Here is a 15,327-nt window from a genome sequence, read left to right on the forward strand (position 1 = left end):
TGAAATGACCTTGAAATGAATCAAAGCAGTAAACCAATCATTCAATCTCTGTACACTCACCCTTGCTCCGAGACTATGCAGTAGTTAAAAGTTTAGATCTAGAGTCAGATGGAGCTGGGTTGAATCCTGGCAGGAGTACATGCACAGCCTTGGTTTCCTAATAATAAAAAAGTCACTGTGCATGTTGTATGTATGAGGACATAAGTAGTCAGCGAGGGTGGAAAGGAAAAGGAAAGCCTTCCTCTTACTGGTGACACAATGCAGAAACTCCTCCAGGAGTGTAAGAATATAGAGCAAACGGAATTCACTCCTGACACTCTGGTCTCTGCACTTGTACAGTAGAGAATCTCAGAGTATATGCTGTAGAGAAGATTTGTTCAAAACATCCACAAGATTTTATTCATTCATTCATGGAACAAATACATTTACTGAGAGCCTGCTATGGACCAGTCTTTGTGTTGTACTGAAATTTTCCATGGTGAAATAAATTTGGAAAATGCTGATTTACACACACTTAAAATATTATAAATTAATTAAAAGGCAGAACATCTCTAGGCCTATAATAAATTAAGTAACTTGCAAAATCAAAAGAAAAGATTGCAATACATTATAGGTAAAATGAACACATAATTTGGGGATGTCTTTAGCTATGTTGTCAAAACAACCAGTGAAGATATTGACAAGGAAATCTATGTTTATTAATTCCATTAAACTCAATTTTAAAAATATTTACAGAGAGTTAACAAATGCAGGTCACAAGCATGATATGTAAGGCTCAGACTTTGCTCATAGGGACTGTCTCATCCCTTCATTCAGCAAGTTGATGCCAGATTCCTGAGTAGATGCTAGATGCCTTAAGACATTATTTGCCCCTCAAGGAGCTTGCAGTTAGGAGAAAAACAAACTAATAACAACAAACTATGCATGCTTTAGGAAACATGTTTCCCAGTGAGTGCTTTAAGTCAGCTGAGAGAAGTGAAACTAATCTATATCCAAATAATAAAATTAAAGACAGTAAGCACATAAAAAGAATCAATAAAAAGGCAGGAGTGGGGTTTAAATAAAGAAAGGATCCTGAGAGTTATTTTATTGTTTATTGGAAAAAATATAAATATCGAGAGAAATATATAATATAAAATATAAAATAAAATATAATATAATATAATATAAAATAATTATATTGCCTTAACTGGATACTTTAAAATATTTTCACTGGATAAGAAGGTGTGCATAGTGAATAAAAGTATTAACAAGATTGTTTCAAAAGATAATTCTCTTATTCAAATATGACTTCAGTATTTGGGCTGCATAAGTAATCATGATGTACTTCACATTTTTCAAACTATTATTTAAACTATATAAAATGAATTATAGGAAATCACTTATACAGTGGAATTCTGTTTTGATTAAATCATTTATTCCTCTAGTTGCATAGTTATTTTCACACACCAGAATAGAGAAAACAGTTAACACTAATAATAAAGACTTAGCAAACACAAGGAGAGAAGCAGTTAAAAAACAGAAATAGGAAATAGAGCAAAGCATGGGGGGAAAATGAAGAAATTTTTAAAAGATAATGAAAAGTCAATAAGGAAAGACGAAAGATTAAAAAACAAAAAGAAGTAAGAAAAATAAAGGAAGGAAGAAAAAACAAGAAGATGGGCAAAGGTCAAATAAGAAGGGTTATTAACAAGCAACAAGAAATCAGACTAATAACAAACCTAACATTATAGAAATACGGAATCATTAGCCTAACTTAGGAATATCACCTAATTCAACTTTTACAAAAACAACTCAGTTTCAAAAAAGTAAGAATCAGTAGCAGTGAGCATACGTAGCACCCAGACCTTGGTTTCCAATACCATTCTCCAATAAAAGGAACCAGGGCTCCTTGGAGGAATGACTGATCCCAGGACTACAGTAGGAAGTACACATGAGCCTGGAGCATCTTGTAGTGCCAGAGTGAGGAACTGCCCATGAATGGAATTTCTTCTAATTAGAGCAATAAAATAGAGTAGTATTGGATAAAATATCCATGAGTCTACAGTGACATAAATAGTTGGATAAGTAAATAAATGGAGAAGAATAGGCAAATCTCCTGTGCAGAATTCCAAATAATTTATGTAGCCAACCTGCCCTCAAGGAGAGTGAGCATAACTCTCCTGAGTGTGGGCTGTGCCTAGTGATTTCCCTCCAGAGAGGAGAGTATGGGATGGGGGAAACAAAGAGTAACTTGACAGTGGAGAAAACTCACAAATACTACCTCAGGCAGGAGATCAAGGTCAACATCAACAGTGCTGTTGAGCTGACAGCCTGAGAAGAAGCATAAGACAAATTCCAGCAGAGAGGCATCCAGCAAAATACCTGGCCAGTAATCCTCAAAACTATCAAGTTATCAAAACCAAAACAAAAATGGGTCTGAGAAATCATCACAGTCAAGAGGAGCTCAAGGAGATATGATGACTAGATGTAATGTATTCTGACAGTATCCTGAAGAGAAAAAGGGCATTGGGGGAAAACTAAGAAAAGGTGAATAGAGTACTGCCTTTATTATAACATAACAATATTGACTCATTAATTGTAACTAGTATACTGTACTAAGATATTCACAATAGGGAAAACAGGGTGTGGGGCATACAGGAACTTATTGTACTATCTTCTCAATTTTCCTGTATATCTAAAACTGTTCCTAAAAATAAAGTATATCAAAAAGTAAAAAGGAAATGAAGTACCAATAAATGCTGTGACATACTATGGGTGAACTTTGAACATTATGCTAATTTAAAGAAATCAGTCACAGAGCAGTTCTGGGTTCCTTACCCCGCTGCTCCCCACCCAGGCAAACTTCCCCCCAAAATTCTCTTGCTTTGTCAGCAAAATAAAATATAGAAAGCCAGTCACAAAAGGCCAGGTATTTGTATTATTCCATTCATATGAAATTTCCAGAACTGGCAAATCTACAGAGACAGAAACTAGATTAGTGGTTGCCTAGGGCTATGAGTGGGGGGTGGGGCATGGTTGGCATGGTTGGCAGGGTTGGGAGGTTACGGAAATGGCGAGTGACTACTAATGGGCTGCCTGGGTTTATTTAGGGGGTGCTGAAAATGTTCTAAATTTGATTGTAATGATGGTTGCAAAATTTTGTGAATATACTAAAAACCATTCAATTGTAGAGTCAAATGGGTACACCATATGGTATGTGAATATATCCTAATAGGGCTATTTAAAACCAGAAAGGTTAAGTGACAAAGCCATAGTCAACTCAGTCAGTGATGTGCTTATACCAGCTTGAGAGAGCTGATCATTATATTTTCATCAGTTTCATAAGTCAGTTGTTAAACAGTCAGCATTAAAAATTAAATTATATAAATGTACAATTACATAAATTATATAAAAACAAGGGTAATAAATACTCAAAACTCATCAGTACTCAACTATTTCTTTGCGTTTTACTTATCCACACTCCTGGGGCTATGCTTATAGTATCTGTAAGATAGAAATAATATACAATGATATACTACTGTGCATCTTTTCCCAATGTGTTCAGTGACTTCACATGGGTAGCAAGATTTATACCACAGAAAATCAGCAAATGAGGGCTTGATTTGCTGTTTCCTTGAGTGCTAAGAGGGCTACCCTGATAACTCAGATGGTAAAGAACCTGCCTGCAATGAAAGAGACTCAAGTTCAATCCCTAGGTTGGGAAGATCCCCTGGAAAAGGGAATGGCTACCCACTCCAGTATTCTTGCCTGGAGAATTCCATGGACAGTGAAGCCTGGTAGGCTACAGTCCATGGGATCACAAAGAGTTAGACACGATTGAGAGACTAACACTTTCTGGGTGCTAAGAAAGAGAGGGAGAAATTGTTAATAATGCAGATTAATCTTAAAAGTATGTCCTGTCTATAGCTGTCAAACTGTGACTAGAATAAAACTCAAATTCTTCCAGTATTCTTTCAGCAAAAAAGTCATTCACATCACTGAAGAACAAGTGAAGCTCTGACATGCCTCTTTGCTGTTCCACTTACTCATTAATGCAAAGGATTATCCACCCACACTGATGTCAGAACTATACCGGTTCAGCAACTGCAACCAGAGGTTGGCTACAGATGGATATAAGAGTTTGGCAAAAAATCAACAAAGGCATCTGGGGGCTATATGAAAGTTCTAATAAAGTGCATCATATATTTTTATTTATAAACTGTGCTACACATCCTTTAGACATGTGTATGTGTATATATATACATACACACGCACACACACACCCCTACACACCTGTTTCAGAGAACCTAATATTAAACACTGACCTACATACCCTGTTGTTGGGCCGAGACTAGAATTTGTACCTCTTGACCTGTTAGTTCATTGTAACTTTCACCACATGCCGTTTTTATGACCTTACTGGTATTTTGTTTATTTGTTTTAATAAATAAATAAATAAGCTTTGGGTACATTATGAAGGGGCTTCCCAGGTGGCGCTAGTGGGAAAGAATCCTCCTGCCAATGCAGGAGACATAAGGTTTGATCCCTAGGTCAAGAAGATCCCCTGGAGGAGGGCATGGCAATCCACTCCAGTATTTTTGCCTGGAGAATCCCATGGACAGAGGAGCCTGGCGGGCTACGTCCATAGGGCCGCAAACAGTCAGACACGACAGAAGCAACTTAGGATGCACATTAGGAAACAGTACAATCCAAAGTACAGTGCTTTTCCAGACCTGAATTTTTTAAATCTTAATTTCATGAAGTTAAATATAACCTGATAGTTATCTCTCTGAATATAGCCAGTATTTAGGATTTTGCTACTGTTGTTAACAATCCAACAAAACTGAGCACAGTCAATGGCAAAGCTGGGCCAGCCACAGAGGAAGAAACAGAGAAAGTAGTTTCTGTCCTCACAGAGGCCCAGCTTTAATTAGGGGGAGGGAATAGGAAAAGGGAGGTACAGAGACAATAGACAACTCAAGTGAAAAGTGTCAGTCAAAAAAAAAAGTGTCAGTCACTCAGTCATCTCTGACGCTTTGTGATCCCATGGACTGTAGCCCACCAGGTTCCGCTGTCCACGGAATTCTCCAGACAAGAATACTGGAGTGGGTTGCCATGCCCTTCTCCAGGGGATCTTCCCAGCCCAGGGACTGAACCCTGGTTTTTAGCATTGCAGGCAGACTCTTTACCATCTAGAGCCACCTAGACAACTCAGAGTAATATCTTACTTGAGAAATTTTAGAAAAGAATTATCAAATCAAGGAGGACATAATACAGAACACAATAAAAGAAAATTAAGACAAAGACTCACATTATTCTGCAAAACAGCATCATTTGCTTTCAGCTATGACATCATCCCTGCAAGTACTAAATTTAAGTAATTGGCAGGAATTCTTAATTTCATGAAATTTAATAAAGAGTTTAAAGTTAAACCCCCCAGGACTTAATATCATGCTGTTATGTTTGCTCATATGTGGATACAATTTTCAAATCCTCTTCACACTGGACATTGTTTCAACAAGAAAGAAGCTTCTTTACCTTCTGGTTCCAGCATTTTAGGGATTTTTAATTCTTGTTCTGCAATTCTGAAGGCCTCTTTCAGATTGTCTCTGTTGGATCTATGCTTCACGCTCTTCATGTCAATCAAGTCTGGTCTCAAGGCATGAATGACAGCCAGAAAAGCCATCCCATTTCTCCAGCTTGACTTAAAATCTGTCACATTGACAGATTCATACCTATCACAAAAGAATAAAAACATTAAAAATACTATTTAAAAGACTATATCAAAGTACCTCCACTCTATTCATCAGGACTTAAATTTCAGCAAGTCAAATGATGTCAGTCAACCTAGAAAAGTATTTTATTTTAATCATGAGGTCAAATTAAAGTAAAATGCCAAGTTTGATGAGGCTCATGACACTACAAAATATTGGTTCTCAAAGTGTCGCCCCTGGCTCAACAGTAATGGCATCACTTGGACCATAGGTAGAAATTCTGAGGCCCAACCCCAGGTTTACCTGAATCATACTCTGGAAGTGGGCCTGAAATCTGTCTTTAAAAGTCCTTCACATGACAGTGATACTCAAGTTTAATGCTCTTCATTCAACAATCTGTTGGCTTGACTAAGTTTGGATCTCTACGAATCATAAAGTTCTTTTCACTGGAAGAAATAATTTTATTTCTCATTGGAAAAAATTAAACAATATTTTGTGCCAAGTCAATGGTCAATAGTTCACTGGATAGACGACTGCCTTTGTCACTCCTCTGCTTAGAACCAATTATGAATGAATGGATAAACAAAATGTAGCATGTTTGTACAATGAAATATTTAGTCCAAAAAGTAATGAAATTCTGGCATATGCTATAACATGGATAAAACTGAAGGATATGATGCTGAATGAAATAAGCCAGTCACAAAAGGAAAACTACTACATGATTCCACTCATATAAGGTACCTTGCAGAATGGAATTCATTGATAAAGAAAGTAGACCTCTGGTGGCCAGACGCTGAAGGGAAGCGGGGTTGAGAGATGTTAAACAATTACAGAGCTTTAGTTTCGTAAGATGAAAAAAGTTCTGCAGACAGTTAGCAGTGATGGTTACACAACTGTGAATGTACTTAATGTCACTGAACTGCACCCTTAAAAAATTGTTAAAGTGGTAAATTTTGTTATGGATATTTTATCACAATAAAAAATTACTTGAAAAAAACATCATAGGTTGTATTATATTTAGAATAACATCGCTCACTCTGGCCCACAAGGCCTTACAAGCTTTGGCTCCTCCTGACCTCTCTCGCCTTTCTATCTCTCCTTTCTTACAACGCTGCAGTGTGGCTGGACCACACTGACTCCACTTTGTCAGCTCCAGCTTGCTTAGGCCTGCAGTCCCACCCCCTCTTCTCTCTGCATGACCAGGCTTGGCCTGCTCATGAGGAATGTGCCCAAGCTAGATAAGTTCCCCATCAACTTTTTCTCTTGCCTTCATCTGATATGAAAACTGGAAGAATGCCTTTTGCTGACACAGATGGTTAATGATCAAGACCCCCAGGGAGAGGAAAAAACCCCTGGTTCCTGTTGGTGCAGACATACCTCTCCCTTCGTAACTGATTCTGTTTTTTAGCTTTGGCCCCTTTAAATCCCCCTTTACCCCTTTTGGAGGCATGGAGTGCCTCTGGATCCCTGTCTGCCTGATCCTTCCTGTAAGTGACCCACAATAAACTTCATAATTGCACTTTATGGAGTTGCCCACTTCGTTCTTCAGTCTTAAAAGTTCCTTTTCAGTTCAGAGGATATTTTTCAGTATCTCCACCTTCCAAAACATAGCAACACCAGCCTCATTCCTGTTTCTCGATAGCCCCCCCCTTTTTTTTTTTCAATAGCCCTTTTAATCCTTCTGCCTGGACACTCTTTCTCCCTAATCTTCATATGCCTAAAGCTATCTCTTCAGGTCTCAGCTCAAAGGTCTCCTCAGAAAGGCACTCTATGATCACCTCAGATAAAGGAAATCCTCTTCCTACCCCTGACATTCTCAACCATAAGTCCTTCCTAACTTTATTGCCAACTATACCGTGAACACATATAAGGCTAAAATTAAGAGAATACACAGTCAACTAAAACAGTCTTGACTTTTAAAGAACTCCTAGCATAAAATCTAAACCCACCTTCCAGATGCATAAGGGAATTGTGCCTGAAGAAAAGGATATTTGAAGATTACTTTATTTGTATAGCATAAAGGGCCACCTACACGTGGGAATGGGAGTGAGGTAAGTTACTCAGGTGACACCACCTTCTGGTCTTTAAAACCAAGAGCGGCTGAGCTCACAAACACCTACAAGTGAAAAATTCAATGTGAGAAGGAGGGAGAGAGTGAGCATTTTCTTCTTATGAGAGGGAAGTTTTCAGGTAGCTGTTACACCTATTTGGCCAGATTTTCAGACCTGGAGGTCAGTAAGGTTGTGTCGATGGGTACAGATGTCCTGTGTGTCTCCTCTGGTCACAGCAAGCTACTTACGAGGCACACTGCTCCTGAGCCCACTGGAGAAGAGCCTTCTTTGCAGACATCCGCCACCTTTCTTGGACTTTGGAGCATTTCTTAGCTGGAGGACTTGAGGTAGGAGAGGAGTCAACTGCGCTCACACTGTCCAGGGAAGGCTGACTGTAATTGCCAGGAAGAGTCCGGGCAAGCTCCTCAATCTAAGGAAGACATAATAATTGTTAACATGTACAGAATCATAAGTTAGCAGCATTGAGACAAAACCTTCAGCCAAAACAAGGCCTAAAAAGTATCACTTAACAGTAACAGTTTACTTGTGGTAAAATGAGCACTGCACAAGTCCCTGAACAATGGCATTTGGCATCTTGGGTACACTTTGGTTTTCTTTCAGTGGACTTCTGTCACCCCTACCCTCACTCAGGCACGGTGTTCCACACTGAGGGCAGGCATCTATTCACCCCCCCCGACAACCATGCTTATAGAGCACTTCACTGGTGCTCAACATATGTCAATCAAAACTCAACTGAGCTTAATTGAGCTAGTCAAGAAAATTCCTGGAGAGACTGGGTCAATTAAAATGCATCCTTGGTTATAAACCATTAAAAAACAAATACACATACAGGAAAAAGTAATCAAACACATGGAGATGTTAAATTTCAAGAGGGGAAAAAAACTGCTCTTAAGTAAACGAAAAATAACCTCACTGATCATTTCAGAAATCTAAATGTGTACAGCAAAAGGACAGTGTTTTCACTTGTAATGCAGGCAAAAAAATTTTAAAGATAACAGTCAGTGATGAATATTCATACATTGCTGGAAACACATAAATTGATTCAGATTTCTTGGATGGCAATATGATAATACCTACAGAAAATGTTAAAAGACAAATCCAGAAACAGATGTGTTATTGAAAGATGTACACTTTTTTTCAGTGATTGTAGATTTCCCAAATAATCATTAATAGTAGGTGTGACCAACACAATGAACAAACCTGATCTGGTTTGCATACTGCCTTGCACCTAAAATGGCACCTGGTACATGTATATTTATATAAATATATTCACGTAAATATAGACTATTTACCAAAATTGACATGCTGGGCCATAAAGCAGGCCATAGAAATTTTGAAGGATTGAAATAATTCAGATTATATTTTCTGACCATGCTGAAATTAAACTAGAAATTAGTGAAGATATAACAAATAAACTTCAAATATTTGAAAATTAAGTCATAGATTGTTATAGAACCCATCAGTCAAATGAGAAATCATAATGAAAATTTTTAAATCTTTTCAACAGAACAAAAATGAAAATATTATAGTCGTGGATTAAAAGATTCATTATTTAAGAGATGTCAACTTTTTCCAAATGATTTTATACTTTAATCAATCCTCATTAAAATTCCAGGAGGTTGTGTGTGTAAATTAACAATAAGTTTACCCAATGGTATATCTCAACTACATCTCAATAAAAAAAAAATATATGGAAATACAAAGAGCAGAGAAGCCAAGGTAATCTTAATAAACAAGTAGGACAGCACACTCTCAGATATCAAGACTGACTATACAGCTGAAGAAGTTAATCTAGTATAGACTTGGTGCAAGGATAAATGATGGGACAGAACAATCTGAAAATGGAGCCATACCTACATGACTACTTGATTTATGAAGGTGATACCATAGCGTAGTAGGAAAATGATGGTCTCTTCAATTAATGTTGGACACAGGGACACGTGAAGCAGGAGAAAGGGGAGGGTTGGATGAACTGGAGAGTAGCACTGACAATGTATACACCACCATGTGTAAAACAGACAGCTGCAGAAAGCTGCTGCGTGGCACGGGAGCTCAGCTCGGTGCTGTGATGACCTAGAGGGGTGGGAGGCTCAAGGAGGAGGGCTATATGTGCACTTATGACTGACTCATGAACATACAGCAGAAACCAACACATTGTAAAGCAATTTTCCCACAATTGAAAAAAAAAAGAGAGAAAAGCACAGCAAGTGTAGACACTTTCTATCACAGCAAACAGAAGACAAAAAGTGTTCTGGAAATGAGAAAGCTATTCTGCACACAATTGCTTAAAAGTTGCCTAGTAATTATACTAGATGTGTGTAGTATCTTTCAAGACCCTATGTAAAGGGACATTTTTTCTTCCTTATATATCCTAATTATTGGAAAAATGTGATATTTGTTCATTCCCCTGCAAAAAGTATCAGTTTCTGTAAGTTAAGATTTTTAATGCTTATCAATGTCCTTGGTAATCCCTAACTCAGTCAAGTTCTCAGTAAAGCAAGGAAAAAAAAAATTAGTGTTGGGTCAACTGGATAGCCATATGGAAAAAAATAAATCTTGATTGCTTTAAATAACATATTCACACAAATCAATTTATTCTTCTTTTTAACTCTGTATTGAAGTATATTTGATTTGCAATGTTGTATTAGTTTCAGGTGTACAGACAAATCAATTCATTCTTGAAAGACTGCAGATCTAAATGTAACATGTGAAATAATTAAGCTCTTAGAGATGTGCTGTCCAATATGATAGCCACTAGCCACATGTGACTACTTAATTTCTAAAATTTTTAAATTTAATTCCTCAGGCATATTAGCCACATTTTAAGTGTTCAATAGCCATAGGTGGCTAGTATCTATTGTTCTGTATAGTACAGGTATAGAACATTCCCATTATTGCAGAAAGTTCTACTGGAAAGAACTATTCTAGAAAGTAAGAGAATATCTCCATGATATCAGCAATGAGAAAGAATTCTTTAAAAGACATTAAAAAGTACTGCTGCTGCTGCTGCTAAGTCGCTTCAGTTGTGTCTGACTCTGTGTGACCCCATAGATGGCAGCCCACTAGGCTCCCCCGTCCCTGGGATTCTCCAGGCAAGAACACTGGAGTGGGTTGCCATTTCCTTCTCCAATGCGTGAAATTGAGAAGTGAAAGTGAAGTCGCTCAGTCGTGTCCTAGCCACCAGGAAAAAAAAACAGCTGATAAATTTGAACTACATTAAAATTATGAATGTCTGTTAATTAAAGGATTGAAAAGGCAAGTCACAGAGTCAGAGAAGATATTTGCAATTTATATATATACCCAACAAAGGACTTGGATCCAGAATATATTTTAAAACTTCTATAAATCATTACACATAGCAGAATAACTAAAATAAATGTGTTGGTTTTTTTTTTTAATGTCAAGTATTAGTGAGAATTGGTGTCAAGAACTCTCAAACTAAAAAAAAAAAAAAAAGAACTCTCAAACTGATAATAGTGCAAATCAGAATAAGTTCGAAAAACTGTTGGGCACTGATCTACTAAACAGATCACATGCCCTACAGCCTAGCAGTTATAGTCCTAGATAAATATGCAACAGAAATGAGGCCACCATAGGCACCAAATGGCATATATAAGAACGTTCTTAGCAGCTTTATTTGTAACAGCTTAAAACTAGCAACAAAAGAAATGTTCATCAACAGCAGAATCATAAATAAGTTCTAGTATATTCATGCACTGGTATATTCATACACAGCAATGAAAAGGAAAGACTCTAAGAGGATGAATCTCACAGACATGATGTTAAATAAAATAAGTCAGATACAAAAGAGTATTATATAGTGTATGCAAAAGAATTCAGTTATAATTCCCTTTATATTGTGTTTAAAATGGTAAACTAACCAATGATAAAGATCAAAGTAGTGGTTATCTTTAGGGAAGGAGAACAGAGACTGGGAGAAAGACCTGGGGCTCTGACATGCTGGCCATGTTCTATCTTTCTATCTTCAGTTACATGGTGGTTACATGGATGGATTGTTTAATTTATGAAAATTCATCAAGCTCTACACTGAAGATTTGTACCTTTTTCTCTGTGTGTGTTATACTCTTACCAAAAATTGGTTTAAAATCTTAAAACAAAATTTTTAAAAGCTTTTATTTTGCAAACTTTATGGACCAAGAATGCTGTTTCGAGGAATTTGGCCCATGGGAATGATTAAGATTATATGCAAAAGTTTTATCTTAAGGATAAATTTTTTGGAATTGCTTACAGTCACAAAAAACTATGAGCATTTTGAGAGTCCATTAATGAAATATTATGCTTTACTATAGAACACCATGCTTCCATTATAATATATATAAACCCAGAAAGATGATAATTAGGATAACTTGAAAACAATATGGACAGCACAATCCTATTTTGTTTAAGACAGACATGCACGAATATATATATTAATTCCTGCTATATTATGTCATGAGGACTGTACATCAAATTAACTGAAGTGGTTATCTGTGAGTGGTGAAATTCTAGATAACTTTCTTTTTATTATCTATGTTGAAATTTTAATTTATATTTCAAATACCCTAAAAAGTATGGAAAAATATTTAACATGCCTATGAATTATCAAATTTTAACATTTTACCACATTTAGTTCATAATTTTTAAAGAAACAAAACACAGTTTGAGCCTCTGTCTTTGTGCATTCAATTCCATTTCCTTCCCTTCCCAGAGGAAAAAACTCCAAATCCTAAATTTAGTTTTCATCATCCTCATGCATATTATTCTACTATAACTACAGACATAGGTAATCAGAAATGATATGAAGTCTCACTTTGCAAATGATACAAAGTCTCTATTTTGTACCAACTATAGGTATGCAGAAATGATACAAAGTCTCATTTTATTTGAAATTTTATATAAATTAGTTATGTTACTTTCTATGTTTCCTAAAACAAGCACTTGCTTTCCATATAATTTTTAAAGTTATTTTTAAAGTAATTGTAGAGATAACCTACATGTAAACTTTTTAAGTAGCTCCAGAAAACATGCACTAATTCAAAATTCCAGGCCTGAGAGCATGTGTTTATCAATCATAAGTGTCATAAAGTCAGGACTATAATCATCTGATTTGCTATTATTTTCTTAGTGTCCTAGCACAAAAGCAAGCACATAGTAGGTGCTCAAAAATACTCATGGAATGAAAGAAAAGTTATGAGTCAGTCTTGGGGCAGAACTAGATGTTGCAGGACTATTAGAACAGAAAACGGACCTCAAAAATAGGGAGATTTTTACCAAGTTTAGTGGGTTAATTTTCCAGAATTTCCTCCAAAAGCTTCCTATTCTCTCTTCTGCCAGAGTAAACAATAATAAACAAAAATTTACCATGGCAAGTCCTATTCAGGCTGGGGCTGACACATATATGCTATTTCAGAATATGATGATAATTTTGTATTCAATTTTCAATTGAAGAGTAACATAAGTGACAAAAGGTCGGCTATATAGTTTTCACCTGAAAAGACTTCCATAGGGTCCCATTTCTAAAGAAGCTCTAGCATCAAGTCACACTTTTGCGCTACTTATTTTATACTGTGCTAATTAGAAGAGGAATATTTTTCATATCAAACTACTCACATGAAAGTGCAGTATAATTGTCCAAATGAGGCCAAGAATAATGGATGGGTTTCCCTCTATGATATCAGTAACATGAATATTTATTAGCTTGATCTGGAAAAGAAAAATGCAGGTTAGAAAAGATAAAATATTTCACAGCATTAATCTCCCCAACTAATTTTCATGTGAATTTCATACTCACTGATTGGTTTTTTAGGAATGTCAGAGCATTTTCTATATTGATTCTACACTGGAATGTATTAGATCCTTTATCTCGAGGCTATGAGATTCAAGCAAAATATATTACTCAGAAATGTGATTTTTTTTTAATCCACAAAACTTCTTAATGTCGTTTTAAAAGCTTACCGACTTAATTTTTAAAAACTTACCAATTGCTGTCCTGAGAGTACTTCCAGCAGGTCCAGGAGGACATGCCCCTTTTTAATGTCTGTGAACAGGTCTGTTACAACTGAGGGAGGGGTGTGCTAGCAAAGGTCACAAGAAAAGTAATCATTAACAGTTTGGGACAAAAACATGGTAACATTAAGAATCTCAAAAACGTGCTTTAGGATCTTTGCAAAAGCTAAGATTCGGCAGTGATTTTCTTCTTAATTAACAGGGTGATAGAAAACACACAAAGTTCTACATCCAAACATGTTAAGAAAAGAAGTGAACTTAACTCACAGGAGATTTCCAATAACACACCCTTTCAGCTTTCACTGAGAACTTAAAACCTGTGCAGAAAAGTGGCATTCAAGATAGTCAGAATCAGCCAGTAGTGACCCATCTGGAGAGGAGATTATACTTCTGAAATAACCTGTTTATGAATTTATTCTTTTTAGAACTACAAGCATTGGGCTAGGATGGGTAGCCTGTGAGAGAGGCTCATTCATTTTTGTATCTAGGTTACTCCAGGCACTTGGCATCACTGACAGCCAGGAAGGCACAGAGATTAAGATCAAGGTCTCAGGTCCAGACTGCCTGGGTCTGCATCCCAGTGCTACCACTCATGGCTTCCCTGGTGGCTCAGATGGTGAAGAATCTGCCTGCAATGCGAGAAACTCAGATTTGATCCCTGGGTTGGGAAGATACCCTGGAGCAGGAAATGGCAACCCCCTCCAGTAGGCTTGCCTGGAGAATCCCATGGACAGAGGAGCCTGGTGGGCTTCATGAGCCCACGCGTGGGGTTGCATCAGCAACTAACACTACACTAAATACACTATGGCTTATAAGCTGTGGGACCTTCGAGAAGTCACACAACGTCTCTGTGCCCTACATTCCTTGTTTTTTAAATAGAAACAACACTATCTATATCATGGGATGTTGTGAATTCAATGAAATGTAATGAGTAGTCAGTACATTTAAAGAACTTACCAGTGTCTAACATAACACTCAATGTATAGGACTTCCTGTTATAATTTCATTTGATAAAACAGATGCTGCTGCTTTAAACATCCTTAACAGAAATGCCCAAGTACCCCCTTTTAGTGTTGGGAAAGAATAACAACTATATCAAAACAGAATAGCAAAGACCAAGGTGACACTCAACACATTCCTTCAGTCTTTTACCTGTCACCATTGCCATTTTGGAGACCAAAACAGGACAGAATAGGAGGAATCACATATATTTTTAGCTTGATTTGCTCTGTTTTTCCTCACCTTTGCCAACTGTGAATTTATCCAGCAGGTGAAGGTTTTCTTCTGAGTGTCTTCTTGTTCAGCTGTTTAAAAAGGACAATGGCAGTTAGAAAATGAGAAGCCTCAGAAGCCATTTGAACAAATCAGAGCATTAAAGGTCTGTCGCTCGGGGAATGTGCATGTGTTTCACAATCTTATAAACTTTCTTGGAACTTAGTCTACAATTCAGGTTTTGTCCAAGAAATATTTTGGAAATAACATGTTGATATGAGACTTTTTTTAAACCCACAGATTAACTGCAAGCGACAATGGTTTTTTAACACTTTTTACTG

The 15,327-nt window shown here is 36.8% G+C and overlaps 1 protein-coding gene across 4 annotated transcripts in view; it reads right to left on the minus strand.

The window, feature by feature from the left end:
* SYNE2 (spectrin repeat containing nuclear envelope protein 2) overlaps positions 1-15,327 on the minus strand; it is a 315,690-nt gene that overhangs the window by 222,952 nt on the left and 77,411 nt on the right. For all 4 annotated transcript variants that reach the window (XM_043921131.1, XM_043921132.1, XM_043921130.1 and 1 more), the window contains exons 3-8: positions 15,017-15,078; positions 13,747-13,842; positions 13,560-13,637; positions 13,379-13,471; positions 7,996-8,177; positions 5,521-5,717 (exon numbers count right to left, since the gene is read on the minus strand). In XM_043921131.1, coding sequence (XP_043777066.1) covers positions 5,521-5,717; positions 7,996-8,177; positions 13,379-13,471; positions 13,560-13,637; positions 13,747-13,842; positions 15,017-15,078 — 708 coding nt within the window. The remainder of the gene's footprint in view (positions 1-5,520; positions 5,718-7,995; positions 8,178-13,378; positions 13,472-13,559; positions 13,638-13,746; positions 13,843-15,016; positions 15,079-15,327) is intronic.

Source organism: Cervus elaphus, chromosome 12 (genome assembly GCF_910594005.1).
Source record: "Cervus elaphus chromosome 12, mCerEla1.1, whole genome shotgun sequence".
Lineage (NCBI taxonomy): Eukaryota > Metazoa > Chordata > Mammalia > Artiodactyla > Cervidae > Cervus > Cervus elaphus.